This window comes from Vulpes lagopus, chromosome 6, assembly GCF_018345385.1.
Source record: "Vulpes lagopus strain Blue_001 chromosome 6, ASM1834538v1, whole genome shotgun sequence".
Classification (NCBI taxonomy): Eukaryota; Metazoa; Chordata; class Mammalia; order Carnivora; family Canidae; genus Vulpes; species Vulpes lagopus.
The window spans coordinates 5,063,806-5,091,344 of NC_054829.1; the positions used below are offsets into that span (position 1 = coordinate 5,063,806).

At 47.8% G+C, this 27,539-nt stretch overlaps 1 protein-coding gene across 3 annotated transcripts in view; it reads right to left on the bottom strand.

Annotated features, from left to right (window-relative positions):
• Positions 1-1,596: 1,596 nt before the first annotated feature.
• EML1 (EMAP like 1) overlaps positions 1,597-27,539 on the bottom strand; it is a 186,911-nt gene continuing 160,968 nt past the window's right edge. For all 3 annotated transcript variants that reach the window (XM_041758948.1, XM_041758947.1, XM_041758949.1), the window contains 13 exons: positions 27,234-27,329; positions 25,464-25,598; positions 24,686-24,785; positions 22,850-23,004; positions 20,999-21,124; positions 20,593-20,724; positions 17,929-17,996; positions 15,720-15,808; positions 6,913-7,010; positions 6,742-6,829; positions 5,175-5,270; positions 3,697-3,827; positions 1,597-3,143 (listed from right to left, as the gene is read on the bottom strand). In XM_041758948.1, coding sequence (XP_041614882.1) covers positions 3,018-3,143; positions 3,697-3,827; positions 5,175-5,270; positions 6,742-6,829; positions 6,913-7,010; positions 15,720-15,808; positions 17,929-17,996; positions 20,593-20,724; positions 20,999-21,124; positions 22,850-23,004; positions 24,686-24,785; positions 25,464-25,598; positions 27,234-27,329 — 1,440 coding nt within the window. In that variant the 3' untranslated portion in view covers positions 1,597-3,017. The remainder of the gene's footprint in view (positions 3,144-3,696; positions 3,828-5,174; positions 5,271-6,741; positions 6,830-6,912; positions 7,011-15,719; positions 15,809-17,928; positions 17,997-20,592; positions 20,725-20,998; positions 21,125-22,849; positions 23,005-24,685; positions 24,786-25,463; positions 25,599-27,233; positions 27,330-27,539) is intronic.

The window sequence follows — 27,539 nt, forward strand, 5'->3', positions numbered from 1 at the left end:
GCAACCTCAGGCACATCCCCACTGTCAGACATGGAGGTCTTCTGTGGAGAGGCCTGCAGTGGCACCTGCTGCTGGATTTCTGTTCTGAGCCTGCCAGCCAAATGCCTACTTTGCACTTGCACTTGGATGTCATGGAGGCCCCTCACCTCACTTCATCCTGTCCCAGGCATCTTCCGCTTTCAAATTTGCAACGCTCTGCATCTGAGCCAACAGCATGGCCCTCTGACCAGAGAGCAGTCAGGGGCCCGAGCCTCACCCAAATGCCTAAGGATTGCTCAAATGCAATCCTTCACTTGCTGACATGCTCCCGAAACTTCTCTCAGGCCATCCCTTGGCTTTTCTGCTTCCATGGCACGCAGCCTGGTCCATGTTGTCAGCACCTCATGGAGATTACGGCCCCTCAGCCTCATGGGCAATGGCCCCTCAGCTGTCACTCTCCACAGCCCAGCTGAGCTGATGTGGCCAAGGGCTGCTGGGAGGAAGAGGCCTGGCAGCTGCCCCTGCTTCCGGGCCTCTTGTCCCAGCAGAGTCTTGGATCTTGGAAGGCCTCGGCCTTGTTAGCCTAAGAGGTGACAGTGGTGGTACGTGGCCATTGCTACCTCTGTCGATGAGTGAGCGAGTGAGTATAAGGATGCCTGCAAGGTGAATATGGGGCTGTTAAAAGAATACCATTTAAAATGTAGATGAATACGGGGCACCTGGGTGGCTCAGTCAGCTAAGCGTCCGACTCTTGATTTTGGCTCAGGTCATGATCTCAGGGTTGTGAGATAGAGCCTCACGACGGGCTCCGTGTTGGGCAAGGAGCCTGCATGAGATTCTCTCTCTCCTTTTCCCTCTGCCCCTCCTCTACTCAAACAAACAAATAAATAAATAAAGACAAATATGAAAATAAACTAGTTTATATAAATATCCTTTTCCCATTATGAGCCTGTTAAAGAGTAGAAGTATATAGAAATAAAAGATCTTACAACTTAAAGATCAGTTAATGGGTCCCTTTCCCCCTCCTTGATCTAGTGATTCCCTTATCAGTGTAAAAATAATTGTTTTTGCCAGTATTAGATAACCAAGTAAAATAACAGCTTGGTATGATAAGTAAGCTGAAGTTTTAAAAAGTTTTTTAATTTGGTTTTTAAAGAATCTTTACCATCAACATGGGGCTTGAACTCACAGCCCCAAGATCAAGAGTTGCATGCTCCTCCAATTGCGCCAGCTAGGCGCCCTTAAACTGAATTCCTTTTTTTTTTTTTAAGATTTATTTATTTATTTTAGAGAGAGAGCACAAGTGGGAGGGGCAGAGGGAGAGGGAGAGAGAATCCCAAGCAGACTCTGTGCTGAGCACATGCAGACCCCAATGTGGGGCTCAATCCCCCACAATCGACCCCCAAGACCACAACCCTGAGACCACAATCCAAGCCAAAACCAAGAGTCGGAAGTCCAACCGACTGTGCCACCCAGGCGCCCCTAAGCTGAATTCTTTATAGTCATCGAATCTGATGAGCGCTTACACACTGTATGCAAGCTAGAGTTCTATGTGCCAGTGACCCAGGTGAGAAAAAAAAAAATATGTATATGAAACAATATAGTGTGAATCATATCTAATTTTAAATATTTTAATTTATATATTTTCATGATTATAGGTCAATAAGAAATCCTTTGCAGATTTAATTTCATTATAGAATATATTTGATAAGGATACATACAAACAGATTCATCTTTAATACACGTTGTCTACTGGTGCCCTGCACTTACGCAGCAGGCTGGAGATGTAATAACCATGCTTCCAAATGTTGTGCTTAATCAGCCGCTCTCAACAACCAGCGCTGTGGAGTTCAGATAATTCCATTCATTTACTTGCCTAGAACAAGTAGAAATCTTAGTATTTGTTTTTAAGTCTGTTTATTACTCTTCTATTTTAAAATCTGAGATACATTCCCCAATGTAAACAATAGGTTTTCAATCTGTCACACAATCAAAATGGATAAGGCCTTCCTGACAAATGTACGCTACCTCTGTTTTACCCATCAGAACGCAACCTTACTTGGTAGTGTGGTGAGCCAGCCATGCACAAAAGACAGGAAAAGAAGCTGCCCTTAGTACCTGGTGGAACCTTCCAGACTTCTCCCCGCTGCAGGTTTATTGTACACTTAGGAGATAACCGTGTCCACTTGGTCTACTTGGTCTTAAGATACAAATATACAATGTCCATAAGCATAAAATAGTAAAGCCTAGCCTTACGTATTTGTGATGAATTTCTACAATCCTATACAAGTACGATACCAGATCATGCCAATTCATATACAGAAGAAGGTGGCTGGATGTCTCCGCCACTCTCCGGGGCACGTGAGCGCGGGACAGAGGGTGTGAAGCGGCTGCCTGCATTTGGTTAGGCAGACAGTGTCACTGAATCTCTGCACTGCCTGCATGCCCTGCTGAAATATTTAAGTTAATCTGGAGTACAATCTGCTTAACACGAGAATACAACCCCTTAGAGAGTGTAACCAAGTGAGGTCACATTTGCATTTCCTGATTCAGCTGTGCAAATCAGTCATCCATCCTCTTCTCCATCGAGTCATCCTTGTAGGACCAATTAATCAATAGCCATCCAAATTCAGTACCTCATTATTCTCATAAATATTTGACTTGGCGAGCTAGGTGGGGAAATAGGAAAGCCTATGTACAACATATGAAAAGGCATTCTGTGACCATTTTTGAAGGGTTCGTAGAAAAGTTACGAGGGATATACCAGCCACTTCTGTTGGTGTCACCACAATGTAAACCCTGGCATATTTTTTTTTTATATTAAATGTGCACTGTTTTATATACTGTACAACAAGGGAGAACCGTGAACCGCTGATCCGGTGTGACGCTCACTGATTCGCTAAGCTAAGGTAACTGGTAGAGGGAGTGGTTTTCCTGAGGTTTGTCAGAACTTCTCAAACAGAACAGAAATCACAGTGGTGGAGCGTAGCACGAGTCTGCGCCTGCCCCTGTTCTGCTCCCCGCGGCTCTTGCTGGGACTAAATGACCCGCCACTGCATGATGCTCGTGTCCTTGCCGCCCGTGGAGATGAGGTGGCTGTCGCCGCAGAGGAAATTGACATTGGTGACGTGACTGCTGTGCCCGCTGTATACGTGGCTAGGAGCCTGGGGAAGAACGACAGAGAGAGAGCTTAATGCGGAGCGCGCTGTGTGGAGTCGGAGAGCGCTGGAACCCTGCGCTCCTTCTTCTCCCTTCACTCTGCAGCTCTCACCTGCACACCTGCCTTGTTGCACAGGTGCAGGAGGGATATGTAAGAAGACAACACAGAGGCCCTCCCTGTACACCTGGCCTGGTGGGGGGACAGAAGCGGGCAGGTGACTGCCCCGGGCTGTACCAGGCATGGGGCCACCCAAAGGAGGGACTGACTGGGTGCCACCAGTTGAGGGTGAAGGACGAGGAAGGGTGTTCCAGGCACGGGTGTTGGCTCAGCTCAGCAGGGCTGGAGCGAGGGGGCCTGGTGGGGGCAGAGAAGCCAGCTGGAAGGGCTCTGTGGGTGGGAGTTCTCCCCCGGGAGCTCCAGCGCAGCGGGACCGCAGGGTCACGTCTGCAGGTGTGACCAGCAGGTTCACACACGGCGCCCTTCCAGGCAATCCGCAGATGGCCAGGGCAGGCCACAGCACATGCCCCCGAGAGCAGGGTTCGTGAAGGAAACCTTACCCGGAACTGGGAGCAAGGGTAAGAGAAGAGGTGCACTTTGCCAAAGTCGTCGCCAGTGGAAAGGAGTTTTCTCTCGTGGGCCCGACAGACCGCGTTGATGTCGGTTCCGTCCGAGCCTTCGGGCCACACCCCTGAAAGGCAGACCACAGACAGCACTAATACCCTGGAAACATGGGGACTGTCACTGAGCTTTCACAGAGCTCTGATTGCCCCAAGGCCCTGGCTTTCAAAGCTGGGGACAGAAAAACATCCAGCCTGCCTGTGACCGTCTCACGCCAGGATGACCCTCCAGGTCACCCTGCGGCCTGTTCTACCACCTGGGGGAGGTCCGGTGGGCTTTCCGGGCTCCCACATCTTTTGGGGATCCTTTCTTTCTTGACTCTACAGCAGAGAAACCCTGGCATTGGACACAATGCCTTTCCTTTATCCCCAAGGCATCTGCGGGAAAGCTGACTAGTCCTCGGCCGACGGTTTCCTAACTTTTCTTTTTTTGGGGGTAACTCTTTATATATGAGAGTCTCTCCAAAGGACTGTTTAACCCTGTGTGTGCCTTTGAGGTGTTTTTTATTTTTTAAAGATTTTATTTATTTATGGGAGAGAGAAAGTGGGGAGGTGCGAATAGCAGAGGGAGAGGGACAAGTACTCTGTGCTCAGCACAGATGTAGGGGCTTGACCCCAGGGCCCTGAGATCATGACCTGAGCCAAAGCCAAGAGTCACCCAGGGACCCTTCAAGTGTTTCTTGGTTTCTTTGTGGCTGCTGCTTGTCTGATGGCATCTGGCAGGTGTGTTGTCTGCCTGCCGTGGGCCTGGAGCCTGGTTTGGGCGGGGGGCGGGGGGCAGTGTCTCCTGATCATTGTTTTGGGAAACCTTTTTGGTCCAATAACATCAGATATGAGCCATCAGTTTCTCAACAGGCATATCTAGAGTACATCTAGGGGTTCCTAGCATTTATACCAGAAAATGATAAAATGCCAGCTCTGCAGAGATTTGTGAAATTCTGAGCACCTTATTGACTCATGGCCTTACATAAAGAGATTATAAATACTGTCTTTTCTATTCTACTGAACTATGGTCATTTATTTTACACCATTTATAAATATATTCCAATCTCAACTTCAAAGGAAGTGAAGAATTTAAAGAACCAAAAAAAATATAATGACTCTAACAAATGATAAGTAGATTGATTGAGTGCCATCTGGCCCGTCTCTCTAGAAAGTCTGGCACAACCTCCTATGAGAAGATTCTAGAGAATTAGCTCAGGGCTCATTTCATACAGTAGAAAACGGTGAAAACCTATGTCTCTGGTTCTCGCCTGGCCCTTCCCCTGGGGGCTGCAGGGTGCATGTCCTTGTAGGGTCAGTGGCAGCGGAGCAGTTGGACCAAACTGGTGGCCATGAGAATTCATAAGTATTAGTGAAATGTTCTAAGAGTAGATACATGTTATGTCTGAACTGAACAAAAGCTACAGAAAACTTACCAAAGACATGGAACCCCAAAGTGCAAGTGTTTGTAGCCCATTCAATGTCTCTCGTGGTTTCCACACTTACGACTTGCTTACAAGCTGAGGGAACCCCTGGGAAAAGCAAATCCGAGTCTGGTGACGGCTGAGCCAAAGGCCCCACCCCTCCCCGACAAGGCTGGCCCTCGGAGCCTGGCTCTGGCAGATCCAGAGCCCTTCTAGAGCCCTTTGGAGTGGGGCCCCTTTCCACTTCCCAGCCCCACAGGAGCCCTGCCCACAGCTATACCTGTGCCAGAGCCCGGGGCCTCTGCGGGCACCACCTGCCATCTCCCTCTCTGGGTCTGTATCCCCGCAGTCTGGATTCTCTTTCCTTTGACCTTCCATGGGTCCCTCCCCCTGCCCCCCACAGAACCCTTGACCCGCTGTGCCCCCTGTTGTCAGGCTCCCCAGCTGTGCCTCCAAACACACACCCCCCTTCGGCTCCAAGTCAGGAGTGGGAGCTTACGGAAACCAGTCATGCCCAGGTGATTTGTTTGTTTCCCCAAATGAGCTCTCACTCATTGAGCATGAGACCGTGTCTGAGAAGATTCTAGACCCATGCCCTATTTCTGAACTCTGCTCCCCTGCTCTGGCCTATGTCAGGCAAGGCCTCGGAGAGGTCAGGAAGGGAAGACATGAGCCACCTGGTACGTTCTATTCCTCTCCTTCCTCCACTGCCAACAGCTCTACCTACCCAGGCTCCTCAGCCAGTGGCCGGCTGCCTCCCTACCCACTGGCTCTTGATGCCCACAGCCTCGTATCTGAGCCCAGATTCCCTGTTTACAAAGGGGAAGCCTGGAAGAGCTGTGGATCATGAGATAAAATGTAAGTACACTTTTGGTACATGACAGGTGCTTGGCACACGTTTGAGGAGCCAGGGCATGGTGTGCTGTGGCCTTACATCCTCAGTGGCCTCAAGTCCTGCCTGGACACAGACCCTACCAGGAGGGGTGGGAAAGAAGGAGGAGGAGGGGTCCCAGGGGCTGCTGGCCCCCCAGGCAGGAAGACTTCACTGTGTCGGCCTGCTTGGGATGACGCCTTCTCAAGGGTCCTCATTCTCTTCTGCCACATTTGTGTCCCTTTCCCTAGGATTTGGCATTCTCCTCCTTAGAGCCTTGCATCTTCTGTCCCATAGGGACCCATGTCAACCCGAGACCCCAGTATCTTGGTGGCGTGAAGGATCTTCGAGGTGGCCCTGCCCAACTCCCCTGTTTTTTTAAAGATTTTATTTATTTATTCGTGAGATACAGAGAGAGAGGCAGAGACACAGGCAGAGGGAGAAGCAGGCTCCTCACAGGGAGCCTGATCTAGGACTCTCTCCCGGGACCCCGGGATCACACCTTCAGCCAAAGACAGACACTCAAGCACTAAGCCACTCAGGCATCCCCCAACTCCTCTGTTTTATAGAAAAGAAGACTGAAGCCAGGAGGTCATGGCACATGCCCATGCGGTAGGGGAAGTGGGGTTTTGCAGGAGACCCCATTTTGGTCTCAGAGTGACCATTCTATGTGATCCGAACCCACACAAGTCCTGGGGTGCTACTCACAGTAAAGGATTTCGTAGTCTCCAGAATTTGACACGAGGAATTGTGAGTTCACAGACCAGTCCAGGTGAGTGATGAAGCTGGAATGACCCTGTGAGAGAAGAGCAGGAGGCGTGTCACTCGCTGACACGTGGTGACCACACACATCCCCGCGGAAACAGGAAGAGCGCCTACCGAGCACTTGCCAACACGCGCGTACTTCCTCCCGTTGTCGCTGACTCCATAGATGTAGATGCAGTTGTCATGGGAGCCGATTGCTAGGAAGGTCCCATCTGCAGAAATATGCAGATGACATTTGTTTTAAAAATAAACGCTTATCAATGACAAGGGATAATGTTAGTGACATCACAGATTTGGAAAAAACGGCCAGATTAGTGACTTAATTCAAAGAGAACATTTTGCTTTTAAGGGAGTCCTCTACCACTCTCAAAGCTGCTCTTTTGAAGGTCTGCTCCTGGCCAGCTCTCTCCCCCATTGAACCCCGTCCCTCTGCTCCCATGGAAGGACTGTGACTCATTCCCTTGGTGGCCAAGGCCCTCCAGGATGGGCCACCTCGCTCCTCACTGCGCACCCAGTTCTCACGTCTCCGTGCACACACCGTCCTCCCTCCCACCCCTTGCCTTGCTCAGAGGCCCTTCCCACCTCACTTCCAATAGGCCATCAGTTACCATTTTCAGCTGGGTTTCTGGCCTCAGGAAAGCCTAGGGAATGGGGTGTCGGTGCTTGTGTAGAAACACAGGGAAGGAGCTCAATGTAACATAAAGGCAGAGCCAGCCCCTGCAGCTGGCAGATGAACTTGCCAAGTGTGAAGGCAAAGCGGGGAGATCCAGGATACACTGGGAAGGAAACAAGGCAGGAGAGAGTAATCCAGAGAAGGTCAGACTTTCCTGAGGCCAGGAAGGTGGAGGGCAGGCAGCCTGAGAGGCAGGAATGGAACACCGCGTGGCGGGCTCTCTGCACCCCGGCTCGGGGCTGTGGATGCATCTCTGCTCACACTGAGCATCAGGTCCTCTATCCACAAAGCATGGCAAATGGTGCCCTTTCATAGCAAGTCAGAGGAGTCCCTGGACAGCATGTGTAAAGGTCCTGGTGGCCACTGGCCATCCTAAGTCTTCAATAAAGGTTCTCCCCAAACCACTTTCATCAGATTTTCCTCTCCCAATGTAGGGTGTCCTACAGGAAACAGCATGGCCTGACACCATCAGGAAATGGTGTTCTAGGAAGTCCTCTCCTGGGCCAGGTCAAAATACGGGTGTTGGCGAGACCACGTCAGCCTGTCCCGTGCGGGAATCCTGATGGAATGGGAATCCTGATGGGATGGGGCAAAGAGGCCAAGGACAGCAGAGGTCTGGAGAAGGAGACCATCTGTTGCTGACGGTTCTCAAGAAGGCTGGAGAGCTGCATGGGAAGCCGTCTACCCTTGATTCCTCCAACTCACCAGGCCCTGACAATTATGATGATAAACACTAAATGCTAACAGGAATTACTAGCGAATTGTAACAGCCCACTTTTATGAAATGTTTACCATGTGCCAGTACCATCCTAGGCTCTTCCTGTGTTCATGTATTTAATCCTCGTAAACCCTGCAGACAGGTAGATATTATGCCCATTTTTTCAGGAGCAGAAACTAAGGCATGAATGGTAAAGTAACTTGCCCAAGGCCACACAGGTTTATATAAGCTGGGATTTGAACCCCAGGCAGTCTGACTCCAGTGCCTGGAGCATTTCATTGCTAAATAATCTCCTGTTGAATGGCTATACCACGTTATGCTTGTCCATCCATCTATTGATACGCACTCGGGTTGCTTCTACAGCCTAGCTACTGTGAATAATAATGCTACGAACATGGTATACAAATGCCTCTATGAGACAAGGGTCACCTGGTTAATGAAGAAAGACTCCAAAGCCAGAGCAACAGAGTTGTTAGTAAAAAGCACTCTCTGGTCTTCAGGGAATGGCCATTAGTATAACTGATAAGAAATGCAAATATACTTCCCAAAGGACTTTGCTCATGTTAACAGGACCAGATAGATGTCAGAGGGCTTTCTAGGAAAAGATGGTGTAGATGAGGGCCTCTTGCACTTCACAGACATTCAAAATAACAAGAAAATGATGAGAAACACATAAAACACATAAAAGAATGCAGAGTACTGGCCAGAATTAACAATAAATATGATATTTAAAACAACAAGAATGAGGGTAGCCTGGGTGGCTCAGTGGTTTAGCACAACCTTCAGTCCAGGGTGTGATCCTGGAGACCCAGGATTGGGTCCTGTGTCAGGCTTCCTGCATGGAGCCTGTTTCTCCCTTTGCCTCTCTTTCTCTCCCCCCCCCCCCCCGTCTCTCTCATGAATAAATAAATCTTTAAAAAAAATAAAACAACAAGAATGAAAGGCATTCTGAAGGACACCTGGGTGGCTCTGTGGTTGAGCATTTGTATTCAGCTCAGGTCATGATCCTGGGGTCCTGGATCAAGTCCTGCATTAGGACTTGATCCACAGGGAGCCTGCTTCTCCCCCTGCCTGTGTCTCTGCCTCTCTGTGTCTTTCATGAATAAATAAATAAATCTCTAAAAAAAAAAAAAAGTCATTCCAAGATGAGTAAATTCCTCCTTAACACTGAGAAAAGGTTCTGGTGGTCTGGGGTGTGTGTGTGTGTGTGTGTGTGTGTGTGTCCATTTAGGGTAGAAAGTTGTGAACTTTATTCAGGCACAAGGAAAACACATCTGAAGGTGTGCTCCTTCTTTAATGCTACCTGTACAGATTAAGAACATAGCCCCGCCATAAGTAGAGACCACTGTCAATCAGCTTATAAAATAGAAGATTCGTACAGAGCAGCAGCAGCTCAGGCTTAGCCAACTATTTCCAAGGACAAAACTGCTATTTCCAAGAATGTTCAGATAGCTGAATATTCTGCACATCACAGAAAAATAGCATTTCTTAAAACACAAGCATACAATGACTAGGCCTAGAAGCAAGGGCCCACCCAGCAGCAAAGAGCACTCTGGAACCCACAATGTCAATGTTCACCCACCACTTGGGTGCTACAACCCAGTGGCTTCCACTGGCCAATGATGAGTAAACCAATTCACCTATGATAACTATCACCAATGGAAACAAAGCAAATATGCTCTAGTTCACAATGGCACCCAAACCACCACCACCGATCGAGCACTGCTAAGGGGTACAGAGAACAAATTCAACATCTCAGAATTTGGTAAAGAAAGTAAAAGAAACCAGGCAGGGGCGCCTGGGTGGTGCAGTCACTTAAGCGTCTGACTCTTGGTTTCAGCTCAGGTCATGATTTTAGCATCGTGAAACTGAGCACCATGCTGGGCTCTGCGCTCAGTGTAGAGTCTGCTTAAGAATGTCTCTCTCTCCCCCTCTGTCCCCCCTGCCACTCCCTGTCTCTCACTCTCTCTCAAATCAATAAATAAATCTTAAAAAAAAAAAGAAACCAGGCATTTATCTTGACTTTCCTTAATGAATGCTACCATATTAGGTAACAAAATAGATGATGAGCAGTTTCTCTTTATAGAAATATGGTATCTAATAAATGAAGAAGAAAATCTAACATGGGGGAACCACTCATTTTCAACCAATCTAGGCATTGGACACCAACGGCTACTAATATCACAAAAGTGAGATAAGCAGACATGCTTCCTGTAGGAGGAAGACAGCAATATACACAGAATGGGATCCAGCCTCCAGATCGACAAATCACATTGGAGGAAGGACAGGGGACAGAGGAACAAGTTAAACGCCACGGGGACGCACTCAGCAAAATCCAGAGTGTAGAAAATGCTACGGGGAAAAAAGGGGGAGGGAGAGACCAAGCACAGGGAACTATGGATTAAAAAGGACTTTGGAGACCTACCCAGCAATGACCATGCATGAGCCTTTTTTGGATCCTAATTTAAACTGTTAAAAAAGAGTCAATTGAAAATTTGAATACTGATGATTTCAAATACGTGGTGTTGTTAAGAAGTTAATGCTGATTTGGGCTGAGGAGGTGACAGTGATACTGTGGCTCTGTTAAAAATAAGCAGGCAGGGCTTCCAGCTGTGGCCCAGTGAGAAGCCTGGCAAGTCCTCTCCCTCTATAGCAAATTATAAAGATGTACCAAACTGACAGAAATAACCATTCCAGCACTCTGGAAGTTGATCAAAGACAGAAAACCATCTGAGAAGTGTTTATACTTAAAAAGCTGCTGAATTTGGGGTCAGGACAGTATGAGTCTGTGGTGCACTTGCCTGGGGCTGCTCTCACCCCTCCCACTGGCTAGGCTGGCTTAGAAGTTCTGGGAGAGCAGAGCCAGCTGTGAGGACCAGAGGCTCTGTTTCTGTGGTTAAGCAGCTCCCTCCAAACAAAGCCCTGGGCAATGCCACTTCTGTCGACAGTGATGATCTCCAGGGCAGCTGAGCGGAGAGGGTGGATGGCTCTAGCAGCCTGTGGTCATGCTTGTGGCTGGAGTGAGCTCATTCCTGGTGATGGGAGGCTGCATGCATGCGCAGGACAGGCAGGAGTGGACCCCAGCTAGCCAGACACTCGTGGCCACACTGAGGCTGTGTGCACGCATAGGGAAGATGCCAAAGGGCCAGTAGAAGTAGAAGCTGGGCAGACCTGGAAACAGCCTGAACTCTAAACATGCTTTTCCACCTGCACACACATCCATGGGCAGAGGGTGCCAGCCTTCCTGGCTTGAGGTGTATGAGCGCATCTCTGTCCAATCTTCCATCAAAAATTCATGAAGCCAAACCGAGAGAGCCGAAAAGAGAAACTAACAGGTTCCAAGGACATGGATGACTCGAACAACACATCCATCGACTCTGAACACTGTCCACCAACTTGTCCTAGTTGACTAATAGAGAACACTCCACGCAGGAGTGCGGGACACACATTCTCCTCAAGTACACCTGGGACGTTGTCTGGGATAGACCACGTGCCAGGCTATAAAAACAAGTAAAAGTGATTAAGTCATACAAAATACATTCTATGGTGACAATGGAGTTAAATTAGAGAACAATAGGAGAAAATATGGAAAATCCCCCAAATATTGAGAAATTAAATGTCTAAATAACCCACAGGCCAAAGAAGAAATTATTTAGAGAAATTAGGAAATATTTTGAATGGAACGGAAATAAAAACACAACACATAAAAATTTATGGGATGTGACTGAAACAGTGCTCAAGGGAATTTTTTTTTTTTTAGACGGGGGAGAGAGACAGTGAAGGGGAGGGCCAGACAGAGAAGGAGAGAGAGAATCTCAAGCAGGCTCTATACCAGAGGGGAGCCTGACATAGGGCTCGATCTCATGACTCTGAGATCATAACCTGAGCCAAAATCAAGAGTCAGATGCTTAATCAACTGAGCCGCCCAGGTGCTTTCAAGGGGAAATTTATAGTTTTACACATCTCTACCAGAAAAGAAAGGTCTCCAATAAGTAACTAAGCTTCAAGAGCAAGCTAAATATTAATCAAGCAGAGGAAGGGAAAAAAAATAAAGATCAGAACAGAAAAAAAAAAGAAAAAGAAAAAAATGAATAAAAACAAGAGTTGGTTCTTTGAAAAGATCAACAAAATTAACAAACAAACCTTTAGCTTGACTGACCAAGAGGAAAAGAGAGGAGACAGAGTTTCCAGAATCAAGAATGAACGAGGAGACCTCACAGTCGACCTCAGAAAAATGAAAAGGACTTTAAGCAAATATATGAACTATTTAATGCCAACCAAGCAGACAACTTAGAAGAAATGAACAATCTACCAAAACTGACTCAAGAAGAAATAAACACTCTGAATAGATCTACAAGAAACTGAATTGTAATTAAAAACCCTCCCACAAGGAAAAGCCCAGATGGCTCACTAAATTCACATGAATTCTACCAAATATTTAGTAAGGAAATAATATCAACCCTTAAGAAACTTCAGAAATTAAGGAAGGAACACCTCCCAAATTACTCTCATAAGACAACAGTACTCTCACAACTATGCCACACAAAACCATGAGAAGAAAAGAGAACTACAGACCAATATCCATCATGGACAGGGACACAAAAATCCTTAACACAACTTCTACAAAAGGAATCCAGTGATATATAAAAAGGATGATATGCCATGACCAAGTGGGATTTGTCCCAGGAACACAAAGTTGGGTTAATATCTGAAAACTAATACAATAGACCATATTAATAAAATGAAGGATAAAAATCACCTAACCACCTTAATAGATACATTTGACAAAAAAAAAAAAAGCATTTGACAAAATCCAACAGCCACTCATGATAAAAACCCTAAACAAATTAGGAATAGAAAGGACCTTCCTCATCATAAAAAGGGCATCTAACATCATACTTAATGGTCAATGACTGAATGCTTCTCCTTCTAGGATTGTGAGCAAGGCAAGGATGCATTCTTGCCATTTCTGCCCGACATTGTCCTGGAGGTTCTACCTAACGCAAGAAAGAAGAAATAATTAAAGGCATCCAGATTGGAATGGAAGAAATAACAGTCTTTATTTGCAGATGACATGTTCCTCTCATGGGAAGAAAATCCCAAGGATTTTACACACACACACACACACGCACTCACACACACATAACACACAAAACTACTCAGACTAATACAAGAGTTTAGAAAAGTCACAGGATATAAGATCCAGGTGAAAAAAATCAATTTTATTCTCTACACTAGCAACCAACATTCTGAAAATAATGTTAAGAAAATAATTCCATTGACAATGGCATAAACTTAGCTGACTTAGGAATAAACTTAACAAAGGAAGTGGGACTTGTGCACTGGAAACTATGAAATGTTGCCGAGAAAAATGTAAGAAGATCTAAATAAATGGACAGACATTCTGTGTTCAAGGATTAAAAGACCCAGCACTGCCAACCCAGCAATTCTCCCCGTGTTAATCTACAGAATCAACATTAAATCCCTACTAAAGTTCTGGCAAGCTTTTTAGAATTAGAAGTGGACGAGCTTCTAATTTATGTCATAAAATTCATAAAGAAATGGTGAGGACCTAAAGTAGCCAAAACAAGTCTGAAAAGAAACAGAAAAGTTGGAGGAGTGAGACTATTCATCTTCGAAACTCATTCTGAATCCAGACTGTGTGTTCCTGGCACAGGGATGAACATCTAGGTGAACAGGACAGAACTGAGATTCCAAAAATAAAACTTTATGCTTTACAGGTCAATTGTTTTTTTATGGAAGTGGCAAGATTATCTGACAGGGAAAGGACTGTCTTTGGAAGGAATGATGCTGGGATAAGTGGATATCTATATGCAGAACAAATCAAACTTTTACCTCTTACATTATACAAGCATCACTGGGATGTAATGGCTAAAACAATCACCTTTCTATTTTTTTTTTTTTTTTAGAGAGGGAGAAAGAGGCAGGGGAGGGGCAGAGGGAGAGAGAGAATCAAGCAGAGGCCCTGCTGAGCACAGAGCCCCATGAGGGGCTCCATCCCAGAACCCTAAGATCATGACTTGAGCCAAAATCAAGAGTCAGATGCTTGACTGACTGAGCCTTCCAGGCACCCCAACAATCACCTTTCTAAAAGAAAGCAGAGGGGAAAGGCTTCATGACGTGGGCAGGACACTAAGAGCATGATTCATCAAAGGAAAACATGAGAAACTGGACTTCATCAAAACCGAAAGCTTTTTCTTTAAAAGGCCCCATTTGGAAGATGAAAAGACAAGCCACACCCTGGGAGAAAATACTTGCAAATAACATAGCTGGTAAAGAACTTATACAAACTCTTAAACTCAAGAGTAAAAATAATAATAATAATAAAAAAAAAAACCTCAAGAGTAAGATAGACAAGCTAATGAAAATCCAGCTAATGAAAATATCTGGCAAGATCTTTCACCAGAAATACGGGAGTGATTGACAGGCACAGGAAAACATGCTCAGCATCTTTGATGGTTGTGGGGTGGGGGAAGGGTGCAAATTAAAACCACAGCAGATACTACTCCACCCCTGCCCCAATGGCCATCATAAAAGAGGCGGGCAGTAACAGGTGCCGGTGGATATGCAGAGAAACCAGAACCCTCGCACGTTGTAAAACAGTGCAGCCTCTCTGGAATGCGGTTTCATAAAATGTTAAACACAAATTTACCATGCAACCCACCAGTCCTACTCCTAGGAATTTACCTAAGAGAAATGAAAACAAATGACCACAGAGAGACATTTAGTGGATGTTCCCAGTGGCACCACTCATAATAGCCCAAAGCCGGAAAACAACCTTCGTGACCGCTGATGAACGGATAGACACGATGAGGTATATGCACAAAGTGGAATACTACCCAGCAATTAAAAAGGAATAAACTGCTGAGACACACATCATAACCTGAATTGATCTCAACAGCATGCCAGGTAAAAAGAAGCCACGTGCGACAGGCTACGTAGTCTACGATTCCACTGACGTGCAATGTCTGGAAAATGCAATTTATAGAACAGAGAGCAGATCAGTGGTGGCCTAGGTTTGAGGGGGCAGGACTGGAGGTTAATCGCTAGGGGCAGGGAGGGAACTTAGGGTGATGCAAAGCTCCTTGCATTGCTTTGTGGTTATGGCTGTGCAGCTGCATGAGTTCATCTCCGCATCACTGAGTGTCCATTTGTAATGGGTAAAGAATGGTACCTAAATTACACCTAAATAAGGCTGTTAAAAAATAAAAGAGTCCTCCTCTTTTTAAAGATCTATACAGCAAAAGTAACAGATGAGAGGGAAAGTTCTGGGAACTGGGATGGGGCAGTGGGTGGGCTCTGGGCCTGTAAGATGGACGGGGTCCGTACTCTGCAGCGGGGAGATGAAGACATGGGGATTCAGCAGGGCAGTGGGCCCATCTGGTCCCTGACAGTGATATGCAGCATGCGGCTTAGCTCCACTCAGGAGGCTGGTGGGATTTCTGCCTTGAAAGACACCGACACGGAGTCTCGTAGTCGTAGTAAGTGTACGGCGACCTGCGCTCTTACCTGGCGAGTAACGCATGACGGACAGCTGCTCGTTTCCATCCGTGTGAACGGTGACCAAATCTTTAGTTTCCGTGTCAAACACAAACCACCTGTCATGAACACAAGGAGAAGCGCAGTAAGTGGTTTGGTGAGAAAATGCAGGAAAACTCTTAGGCGAATAGTGACTATTAAAAACTAGTACTTCTCAGCACTTAACAAACACTCTGTGTCGCTTAACAAGGAGGGGTCCGCACTGAGTTTTGTCACTTACACGTCAAAGGACAGGAAGCCCGAAGGCCGGGTGTGTGGCCGGAGGAGGCAGCGAGGAGGCTGTGCACGGGCTCACCCACAGATGTGGCCCTGGTGCAGCAGGATGGGGGGCAGGGGGTGCGCTGGGACAGCCTTGGGGTGTCTGCCTCCCGCGGATGTCGGGGTGCACCAGCGGAAAGCCAGGGCAGGGAGGGCAGAGGAAGGCATCTACGGGACCAGTCTGGGCTCCGTGTCCTTGACTGTAAAATGGGGATGAGGGCCCAGGTCCATGTGGAGGACCAGTGTTAAAGCAAACTGTGATGGATGCAGACGTGCTTCGTATCCTCCCACAAGGACACGGTACTCGCTAAACATGAATTGCTGGGACGACTGTACTCTCCTGCCTGCGTGTTCTCAGCTGGAGGCAGTCACTGGGACTCCAGGGTTTTCAGGGGGTGAAATGGGGCGTGGGTGCCCTGCTGTTGCATCTTCAGACCCCAGATGGCATGCATTCCATAGGCATGTCCACCAACCGGCACTCTGGTGTCCCTGCCTCCCATTCCATGGGACTGGCTGGCTCCTAGCATCTGGATTTGGCTTCTCAACTCTGATCCCTTGTGTTTTCAACAGCCATTTACCTTTAATGTGCTACTGAACGTTAACAGAGCTCAGAACATAAGGAGCAGAGAGGCTGGGGCTAATGAGGCTGTGCTCTGAAGCCCTGTGAACTCCCATGCAGAGCTAAGGCTGGCACTAGGACCAGAGATGTGGGAAGCATATGAAGAGGGAAGGACCGGTTTCCATGTGCCATGTCTCCTCTCCAGAGAACTTGTCTGTGATGTGGAGCATCCTGGCACAGTCCCCATGCTTTGTCCTACTACCCAGAGTCAGCATGCAGGTCTGGTGATCACTGGCTGCCAGCCATTCCTCAGAGTGCTGAGTCTGAAGCTCCCACTGTCCCCGGGAGAGTTAAAAGGAAGGAGTGTGCGTGTGTGTGTATGTGTGTGTGTGTGTACACACGCACACAAGTGGTAAAACGTTTTCATGAAGAATTCTGTTGGATATGAGGTGCCCAACTCTCAAGATACTGCGACCTGTGACTTACAAAGGGCTACTCTTTCCTCATACATACTCCATAGTCATCACAACAGAGTCAACATGGTTTGCTTTTTAGAAAGGAAGAACGGCAGGAAATCACCAAAAATATTTGAGTTAAACCATGATAAGTATATATGTAACTGTGACAACACAAAAGTGCAGTCAAAATGTACAAAACAATAATCACCATAGCCACCAACACTGCCTGCCAGACAACTCCAGAAAATACCACCTACACCGTCTCCTCCAGTCATTGGTGCCATGTATCTAGGCAGCTAATACTGTCACAATTTATAAGAAAGGAAACAACTCAGAGAGGTTGTCTGACTGGCTCAGAGACACACTGCTGCCAGGCGGTGGAGCGGGCAATCAAGTGCAGGCTTGCTGCCTGGCCTGGCGGAGGCACTGGTAGCAAGTAAGTGTTAGCTGCATCTGAACATGAGGCTCAGGATGGGGCAGTTTCTAAAATTTTGAAAAAGGCAGCAAGAAAAGCATTTTTAAATCCTTGGCACTTTGAAATGTTTTCTTGCTCGATTCCAAGGCTGGGGCTCCTCCCACAGAGATCAGGGCTTGAGGAGCTCCACAAATCCCTCCGAAACTGTCGGTGCATGAGTGCATGCATGTGTGTGCATGAGTGTGTACACGCACATCTGTGCATGGATGGGTGGGGGGGCTTTTCTAGAAGGATCCATAGCTTTCCTTAGATTTTCCCACGGTCCCAAATGCAGAGGACTGCTGTCTTACAGGTTACGTTAGAGTTCTGACTTAATTCTGGGTGAGTGGCTAGAAGCGGCGAGGGGCAGTAAGCGCTACACCTGCCCGTCCCCGGGGAAACACAGACACCAAAGCTCTGGAAGCACGAGCCGTGCTGGAGTGGACTTACCTCCCGGTCAGTGTTCCAACTGCAACCACAGACCCTGAAGGATGAAAACCAGAAGACTGAGCTGGATCCTAAAATATTTTAAAGGAAGTGTAAATTGATGGCCAGACACAGCACTACCGCAGAAAACACACACAAGCACAGCTGTTCCAAAGGGCTATGTGGTCCCATTTAAACCAAAAGTCTCTCCTCTCCAAGAGAGCTAAATGTTTCCCTACTCGGACAAAGGTCACATGTCAGTAATACTAAATTTTTATTCCTTTAGAATTTTTCTCTTTCTGTCTCACTATCTTTTCGTGCCGACAGTAATCAAACGACACACCAAGTACATGCTCTTCCTCCAAGCCTTGGAAGCCCCTTCCGTTGACCCCATGCTGGATGGAAAGCTTGTCGAATGGTGTGCTTGGTTTGCCTGGAAATACGACTGCTGTGACCAATGCCCATGGTGACACTGGATGAGAGCTCTGGGCACAGCCCCAGGAGGATCTCGAGACGAGTCAGGCAAGTTCAGGTTTGGATCTAGGGTTTTTTTGTTACTAGAACTGACACAAGGTGGAATAGGATCGGCGATGGAGGGAAAAGCAAGCTGTCCGGTTGCAGGAGAGGGAGAGTTAGATGAAGTTGGACGGGGAGGCTGGGAAGAGGCTTCCTGGTGCCAAGATCCTCCGAATCAGGCCTTTCGGTACAGGAGGAATCAAGGGTGGTGAAGGTGGAGGGGACATTTCAATCAGAATTTTCTCGGCCCAGGTGTTAAGGAGAAAGCAGTATGATCAAAGAGGTAGAAGTATATTTGGGGCACATCTGAGGAATGGCAGGTGGAGAAGGCGTCACAATGTGGAATGTCCCAGGGAGGAAAAGAAGGCATGAGGACGGCGTGAATAATATAGGCTGTGCCGCCATGGTAAGGGCTGTGATCCCTGGGAGACAAGGACACGGTGACACCGATTGTTTTCTCTCTATAAAGAGTGTGACATGATTGGAGTGCCGGTCTGGCTCAGGCCGTGGAACATGCGACTCTTGATCTCAGGACTGTGAGTTTGAGCCCCACGGTGGGCATAGAGAGGGCTTAAAAATCATAAAATTAAAAAAAAAAGTGTGACGTGATCGAATCTGCATTTTAGACAGATCACGTGGTACAACTGCTTAGTATGGACCGAGGCGAGAGGAGATAAATGACAGGGAGACCAAGAACAAAGTACCCATGGGAATGGAAATAGAGAAAGGCATTGAGACGCCACTGGATAAACTAAAAAAATAAGATGCCAGTGGCTTTAAGGTCCTGATTCTGTTCTCAGTGATGGCTTTTTCCAGAGGCTTTTTTCAGGGCTGCTGCTGAGACAGAGAGAGAAATCACCTCCACTTGAAGCTTTATCCTGTAATTAATTCACTTAGGCTCTTAACACTTCCCAGAGGGAGACACTGAGGCACAGGGAGGTTCCTGTCCAGAACCACATGGCCAGTGGGTTAAGGAGCGAGGACTCGGCCACAGATCTTTCAGGAACCTGGTTTGGGGCCCCTTCCCTTCAGTCAGGCTGAGGGGTGACTGGTCAGGGAAGGGGGAGGAGGATGGAGCCATGGGGTTGCTTTCAGAGGGTCTGGTCACCGAGGAGCAGGGGGGAGGCCACCTTCCCAGATGCCACTGCCCCTGCTGTACCTGCCTCAGGTACTCCTCATCTGTTCCTCCAAGCACCCCGGGGGTGGGGGTGGGGGGCAGATACAACCCGGGACGCCACTTCCTTCAGCCCATCCTGCCACCTGGGCCACTTGCACTCTTCCCTCTGAGTGGCTCGGGCCCTGTCACTTCAGTGACACAAGTGGTGGCCAGCTCTTGACCTTTGGTGACCTTCTCCAAGGGGGCTGATCCGACTTGCTGGGAAGCTCTGGGACCTCTGTGGGGGCTGCGAGGAGGGGCAGGACTTACAGAGAGGCTGCCCCTGTCACGGGATGGGACATGTCATCCAGGGCATGGGCTACACTTTAGACTCAGTGCAGTACCGTGTGGCGGAAGACTGCGGGTTTGGGAATCCGGCTGAGCTGGGTGTAAAGGCTGGTGGCTCCGTCACTTGCTGGGCTAGTGACCATGGCAAGCCTCAATTTCCAATTCAGTAACATGGTGCCCACGGCTGCTGCCAGGACTACAGATAACCCGTGCACAGTGCCCGGTGCTCAGTAACTACACCCGCTACTGGCTCTGTGCAGGCGGGGCAAGGACATCTCAGGGCTCCGATACACAATCTGAGTTCCTTCTGTGAGGATCACAGCGATGCCGACTGTAAAACTAAAGCCTTGTCATCGAACTCCAATTGTAGAGATAAATTATATCGTATGCATCAATTCTCACTCCAGAGGTGCACGGTAGGCGGTGTGCAGGCTCACGACAAGGACTTCTGAGCGTGGAAGCCCGTGATGGGACTCTGCACTCAGGAGACCCCCAAAACCAAGTCCGCAAGGCTAGCTTGCTGTTGAAAAATTCAACAGCAAGCTTCAGAATGGCATGGATGAGACCACTTGAGGCGAGGTTTAAAGCAATGCTGATCGAAGGAGGTAAACTGAGTGACATTTACTTTGGGACAATTTGATATCACTACCGATTTCATGCAAAAACATAAATGAAGGCGTTCCAGGTGAACTTCTATAAGAAAAACGCAATGTAACGTGCACGTCTACCTCTATTATTTTGTCCCAGACGGGCCGGTGACCAACAGCGTCCCAGAGAGTGGCGTGCCTGTCATGCCCACAGGTCAAGAACTGAGGTTTTGAGGCATGGATGGCCAGTCCCCAGAGCTCATCAGTGTGACCCTGCAAAGGACCAAGACAGATGGAGCTCTCTGAAACACACCAGTCAACACTCAGAGCCTCGGGATGGGGTGCCCATGGCATACGCAGCCTTTCAGACTGCCTTCCTCAGTTTCCCTTCCCGCCCAACCTAGGCCATGACAGCAACTGAAACTGATGCCAAGGAAGGTTACCTTGGTATAAAACAAAGGAATAATCTACTCTTTGTGATGTTTTCCGATATTCTAATATTGTAAAAAATGAACAGGCTTGCTGGGCCTGGTAAGCTGGAGCATACCTGAGTGATGGGTGTGAAGTCCCCTGACAGAGCACCCTGCAGAACAAAGTTTCTAGTTGTGCCTATCAAGATCACGTCGCCCTTCCCCTCGGCCACTGTCCGGATCGGGCCAAACTGTTCTGGAATCTGCATTGAAAAGAAAGCACCGAAAATGTCCTTAAATATTAGCTCCACCATTCAAAATACATATTTATATGTCATGATAGCTCCCCCCCCCCCCCCCCCCCCCCACCGCCACACACACACACAGCATGGATAGAGAAAGGTCCATGACCAGGATTTGTTGAGTGAATGATCAAAGCCCCACATCTGACTTTTGAACTCCAAACACACATATATATACTTTTACAGAATCAAGAAGAGCAAGTAAAGTAAAAAGAAAAAGAAAAAGAAAAAAAAAACAATACAAAGCAAAACATTTTTTTCTTGGTAAGATTAAAAAATAAGAAGCAATCCTGGTTAGTTTACTCTTTTCTTGTGGCTTTGGACAGCAGGAGCTGGTAAAAGTTGGAAAACAGAATAGAATAAGATGCCATAATGAGAGCTCGTAAAATTTACTGTAACTTAAAATGGTAAATTCTTTGGCAACTTCGCTCTACTTAGTTTTGGAATCGACTGTTCGTGTTCGTAAGCATATGGAATTATCTAAATTTTAAGAAAAAGAATTGCAAAACACACCAGCCAAGAACAATTCGCTGTGATAAAATAAACAGGGGTCCTTGCGCTTCATAAAAGGAACAAGCTGCAGCTAGACCCCCGCTGGGCAACGCTGAGCGCTCCGGTTCTAGAAAGGAAAGAAGCGGCCTGCTCTCTTACCAACTTTCCACCTCCCGTGCGGTTTGTTGGCACAGATTTGAGAATAGGTAAAGATAACTCAGGCTAAGGAAGAAGCAGGGATGCTTTACAAAGTGATGAGTATCTTCTATGAAGCTGCATGAGGCTTTGGAGCTTTTGTGGCAGTTATGGTTTAACACGGGGGTACACGTTCAATCAAATGCCGGTCAAATCTTAGGATAAAGCATGGTATCACAATTAAAATCTCCATGAAAGGGGACGTGGTTTTGAAAGCTCACCGGAGGGCCTCCTTTATCGAGAGCAATAGCAAACGAAACCATATCTCAGACTGCCAAAGCACCGTGCCATGCGGCTCTGATACAACACGTTGCAGGATGGACGACGTGTGTCGTACTCATGTCACTCAGAAGTTGGAGACGTTCTACAGCCTGTCCATTCTACGCTAGGGATGAGGACCATCAGCCCTCTGATTGATGCCTGCCATGTGTGTGTCTGCTCACGACTCCCCGGGGCCTGGGGGAGAAAGTTCACTGGTGTGCAAGGCTGCCAGCCATGGAATAAGGAGGCAAAATCGATACGAAAAGGAGATAGAGCTTTAGAGAATATGCTGGCACTCAGCCACGTACAAAGCAAATACTCAATAAGATGTTAGTTCCAGGGGGTCATGTCTCCAAAGTCACATCTGGAAATTACAGTGGAAAAAGGAAGATTTTAATGAATAAAATCAAAACACAGGACGATAGATATTCCCTTGGAAGAGTGAGACTGTGCAGTCACGTTGATATTCTAAATGTGAAATATGTTACGACCTAAAGTTTTACCAACCCAATTCCATTTTGGTTGTTTCACTTCATCCGCTTCCTTCCTTCCTGGTGATTTTAATAAAATGTTACCCTATTTAATAACATTGTGTCTAAACCACTTTCAAAAGCTGTAAGCTAATAAGATTTCAAACTAACAAGGAAACTGGTTAGTGTACCAGTTTTAGGTTCAAAATGAATTTTGAAAAAAAGGACAAAAAACCCTGAACTTCGATAATGCTGCTTGTTGTCTTACCTCAGTTTTACGAAGTTTCTGGTAGTTTCCATTCCAGGAAATGAGCTTACGGTCCTTCCCTCCTCCTGACACCAGAGTGCCGTCCCTTAACATACAAAGTGCAAAAATGCCACCCTCGTGGGCCCCCTGAACAGCATAGCTTATCCGATTCGTACCTAAACACACCAAGAAAACCACTCTCAGTAGGTTATCAAAAAGCTCGTTTCTGTCCATCCCATCGTACTTCTGTTTTAAAACGTGATCTTGTGGGACCCCTGAGTTGCTCAGTGGTTTGGTGCCTGCCTTCGGCCCAGGGTGTGATCCCGGGGCCCCAGGATTGAGTCCCACGTCGGGCTCCCTGTGTAGAGCCTGCTTCTCCCTCTGCCTGTATCTCTGCCTCTCTCTCTTTCTGTGTCTCTCATGAATAAATAAATAAAATCTTTTTAAAAAATTAAAAAAAAAAAAACATGATCTTGTAGGTTAGGGCATCCCTGCAGTATGAATCTACAAAGCTAGAAGCTCACAAAGCACCAGACCAGCATGGCCCTGGGTTACTTTAGGATTCAGGAGAACACGCTCAGGGAAGGACAGGATGGAGACACCACAGAGGGACTCCACATAGCAAAGAACAGGGGCCTGGGTTCCCATGCTAATGTGCCCTGTGTCTCTCGACGAGTGACTTCACTGCCCCGTGCCTCAGTTTCCCCTTTGTGTAATGGGGCTCCTGCTTATCCCGCAGAATCGTGCTATGGGTGAAATGGAGTGATGTGTGAAGCACCTGCCTCCACAGTAGTTGGGATGCTAGTGACGTCACCGAGTTACTCTGAAATCACATCTGTGGGTCTGTTTCCACCTTCACCCCCAACCCAAACTCTGAGCCCTTTGAGGACAGGGATGGTGTGCTTTTCACTTTCCTCCTGTCATCAATGCTCACTGAGCATAATTGAATGAACGTTTTCAGAGTAATGACTCCTCTTCACCAAGCTGCGGGCTCCCTGGCAGCAGGGGCTTTGGATCATTGGTGTACGCAGTGCCTAGCATGCTCCCTCGTACATAATTAGTTCTTTTTTTTTAAATTTTATTTATTCATTTGAGAGAGAGAGAGAGAGAGAGGGAGCACGAATAGAGGGGAGAGGCAGAGGCAGAGGGAGAAGCAGATTCCCTGCCAACCAGGGAGCCCAACACGGGACTCAATCCCAGGACCCAGGGACCATGACCTGAGCTGAAGGCAGATGCTTAACCATCTGAGCTCCCCAGGTGCCCCATAATTAGTTCTTAATAACTGTTTGTCAAAGGCCATACGAACCAGAAAAGTTATTTTTTTAAAATTTTTATTTATTTATGATAGTCACACAGAGAGAGAGAGAGAGAGAGGCAGAGACATAGGCAGAGGGAGAAGCAGGCTCCATGCACCGGGAGCCCCACGTGGGATTCGATCCCGGGTCTCCAGGATCGCGCCCTGGGCCAAAGGCAGGCGCCAAACCGCTGCGCCATCCAGGGATCCCCAGAAAAGTTATTTAAATATTTCATAGCTATATAGTCATTGACAACTTCTGACAACTTCATCATTATACTTTCTTAATAGATGTCCTAATAAAGCTATTCTGTCAAAATATTTTAGGCTTAAGGAGCTTTTTGCAATGATAGAAAGGGGCTATTCCTGTTTTGTTCTGTTCTAGTTTTAAGATTTCAAGTTACATAGGCACCGTGTATGTATATACCCATGAAACTTGGGATTTGGTTGTAATCCTATCAATCATACTAACAGACAATTCTTAGAGAAGTCACCTTTGACCTCATATAACATTCGCTCCCCCCCCACCCCCCCATCTTTTGCTCGGGACACAATCCTGTTACCTTTTCCCCACACCAAGATGTTGCCGCTTGAATCTCCAGTGATGGTGTCACCGTTTTCAGAAAAAGTCACGCAGAGGACAAACTTTGGCTTTTCTTGCTTCTGCAGAGTGTCGTAAATATAAATATGTATTTAGTCAAGACGGCCTCTTCTTTGTATGAACACTACCTAGAGTGACAGCGCTCCCAAGCTGGACAGTGATCAGCTTCCGCTACCACGCGGGATGCCTTTCATTTCTATCTACCGTGATACAACTTATGCTGTGAGATTACCTGCTCTAAAACAGAGAGGTTTCTGGGCATGATAAAGTTGCAGACAGTTGGAGCAGAGGAGGGTGCTGGAGGGGCTGGGGGGCGGGCTGTGTTGGCAGCAAAATAAAGCGGTCCTCTAAGTGGGCCTGGTGGGGTAGTAGCTTAGGGACGCACAGGGAACGGGGTGCTGTCCCTGGTACTCACTAGGCCTGAGGGCCTTCTTGGTTGTTCTTTGCAAGGACGAAGAGATGGGAGGGGGTGCCCGGGCCCCGGAGGCGACAGTCCCTGTGTTTCTCCCTGGGTTGTCCCAACTTTCCTTCCTAGCATCGCCAAGGCTAGATTTAAGGGGCTTCCTAGTTCTGTTAGGGGCCCCCAGGAATACTCTTCAACACTACACGCCCCAGATACGCTTCCATATTTACCAATTAAAACAAATTCTAAGACTACGGTACCCTCTCCACTCCCGTAGCAGCTAGCTGACCACGCACACCGCTCAGTGAAGAGTAAAACAGATGTGATTTAACGTTACCTCGAATAGTCCTTGCTTCTTAATAAGGGAGTTTCCTTCTAATGTCCAAAAGTAGAGATGTGATTTTCCACAGGTAACTATTATATTGGTGTCCGTGGGGTGGAAATCCGCAGCAAAAACGGCTTCGTTGGAACACTTTGAGCAAAACAGGAGAATCAGATGTCTCAAGTCTCTTGAGACCCTTGAGAAAATAACCTCTGAACCACAAATAACTTCTCCAGGTTGAGCATTAAGCCTCGTGCTTTTTCTCCCCACTGAACTCACCTTCCATAAACACTCAACTTATGTTTGCCACGTGCCATAACCCCTCCTTGTCTGTCTCTCCCGCTGGAGCGTGGCCCTGAGGACAGGGCCTATGGCTCCTCTCTCGCTGCGGGGTCCCCAGGAAGACCCCACAGAATGCTTTTGCCGAAGGGGTGGGTTAGGGGCAGGAAACTTAAGAACTACAAGAATTTGCTTTCATCTTCCCGTCACGGGCTCCAAGCCGTGGCTGAACAGAATCACCTGATGTGTGTTACACTGTGGATGTCAGGCCTCATCCCCTCTGGGGACTGCAATCTTCGGGAAGGGCCCAGGAATCTGGATTTTATACAGCTCCCTCACTCCTGGCTGACTTCGGCAGTCCTGTTTGCTTTGGGATTCCCTCCTGATTTGATTCCTAGGACTCTGCCAGTGGTTTGGTGACCAGGCCGGGGGTCCAGGGTTAGGGATCTGGCTCTCTGGGTGTCCCTGCGCCACCTCCGACCTTGTTCTCTTGATTTCCAGCACCTGCACTTGAGTCCGATGAATCTGACCCTGATTGTTCCTTCTGCTTGAAATTCAGTTATAGGTCCTTAAACCTGGGTATTAATTTGCCTCTAATTACTTCCAACTTAGCAACATAGCAAGAACTTAAATACTCGACCAGAATATTAGAAGGCAGGGCTCTAGCATGTAAACAGGTGTTAGGCAACGTGCCAGATTAGAATACAGACCCTGCTTCCCAGACACTCAAGGGAGAAAGCCAAGGCAGTGCCATGGTGACCCTAATGTTCTGGAAGTAAGGTGATCTAAGGTTAATGGATGACAGGAAGAGAAATCTGAAGTCAATTCTGTAAAACCTGGGATCCATTCATGATTTTAACAGCAGGAAAATACAAGAAAGCTTAAGGAAAGTTTGGCGACCTATCGCACAAGATGGACTGGAGGCGTTAAGAGAAGTCCAGGCGCTCCCCTACAGGAAGAGTCCCACTGGGAGGCGCTGGGACCTGGCAGGGGCACTCGCTCACCTTTGCCGAGGCCACTCAGCTTTGGACAAGCCCCATGCTGGCTGTGCTGACCTCTCCCTGCACCCTCTGCTGTTCCTGACCTGTCCCCACACCCCCGAGCCCCCCTGGTGGCAGAGCGGGCACATCTCATGTTCCACCACCACGCCTGCAGTGCCCCCTCCACAACGTGAGGACACATGTGTCGAATGAAACAAAGCAGCAATGAACAGTGACCAATGGATTGGATGAGGAGGGTAGGGGCTGTAAAATGAGGAAGCAAGAACCTTACAGGGATCACGAAGGGAGAAAGAAACCCTGCCAGGACTTGGAACCACACCCTGGGAGGGGGGGAGATGGGTGAGCTCGGAATTCGGAGGTGCTGGTGTCATGCCCAAGGGCTGCATTGGGAATGGGGAGCCTACAGCCCCCTGACAAGTGGGAAACAGGCCTGGGAGCCAGCGGAAGGAGAACGCTCCGAGGGGGGACATTCTAACGGAGCCCAGCAATGGGCCTGGAGAGAGACCTTCACGTCGGCCAGCCGCTCCTCTTTCTGCCAGTCCCACACGGACAGCACGTGGTCGTTGGAGTCATCTACGGCACAGAGATTGCTTCCTCCATTCTGGAAAAGAAAAGGTATTCACAGGAAGACTACATCTGAGAATAAAATGGGTTAAAAGTGATTTACAATGAACATTAATTTCACTTTTAATAAAGAGTTCATTTTGGCTAAAGAATATGTATGCATTGCTTATGACACCTGCTTTCCTGGCCATGCAGCGGGAGCAGGTGAACGTGGGGCGATGGAGGGACAGGAGAGAAGAGAGGGGTC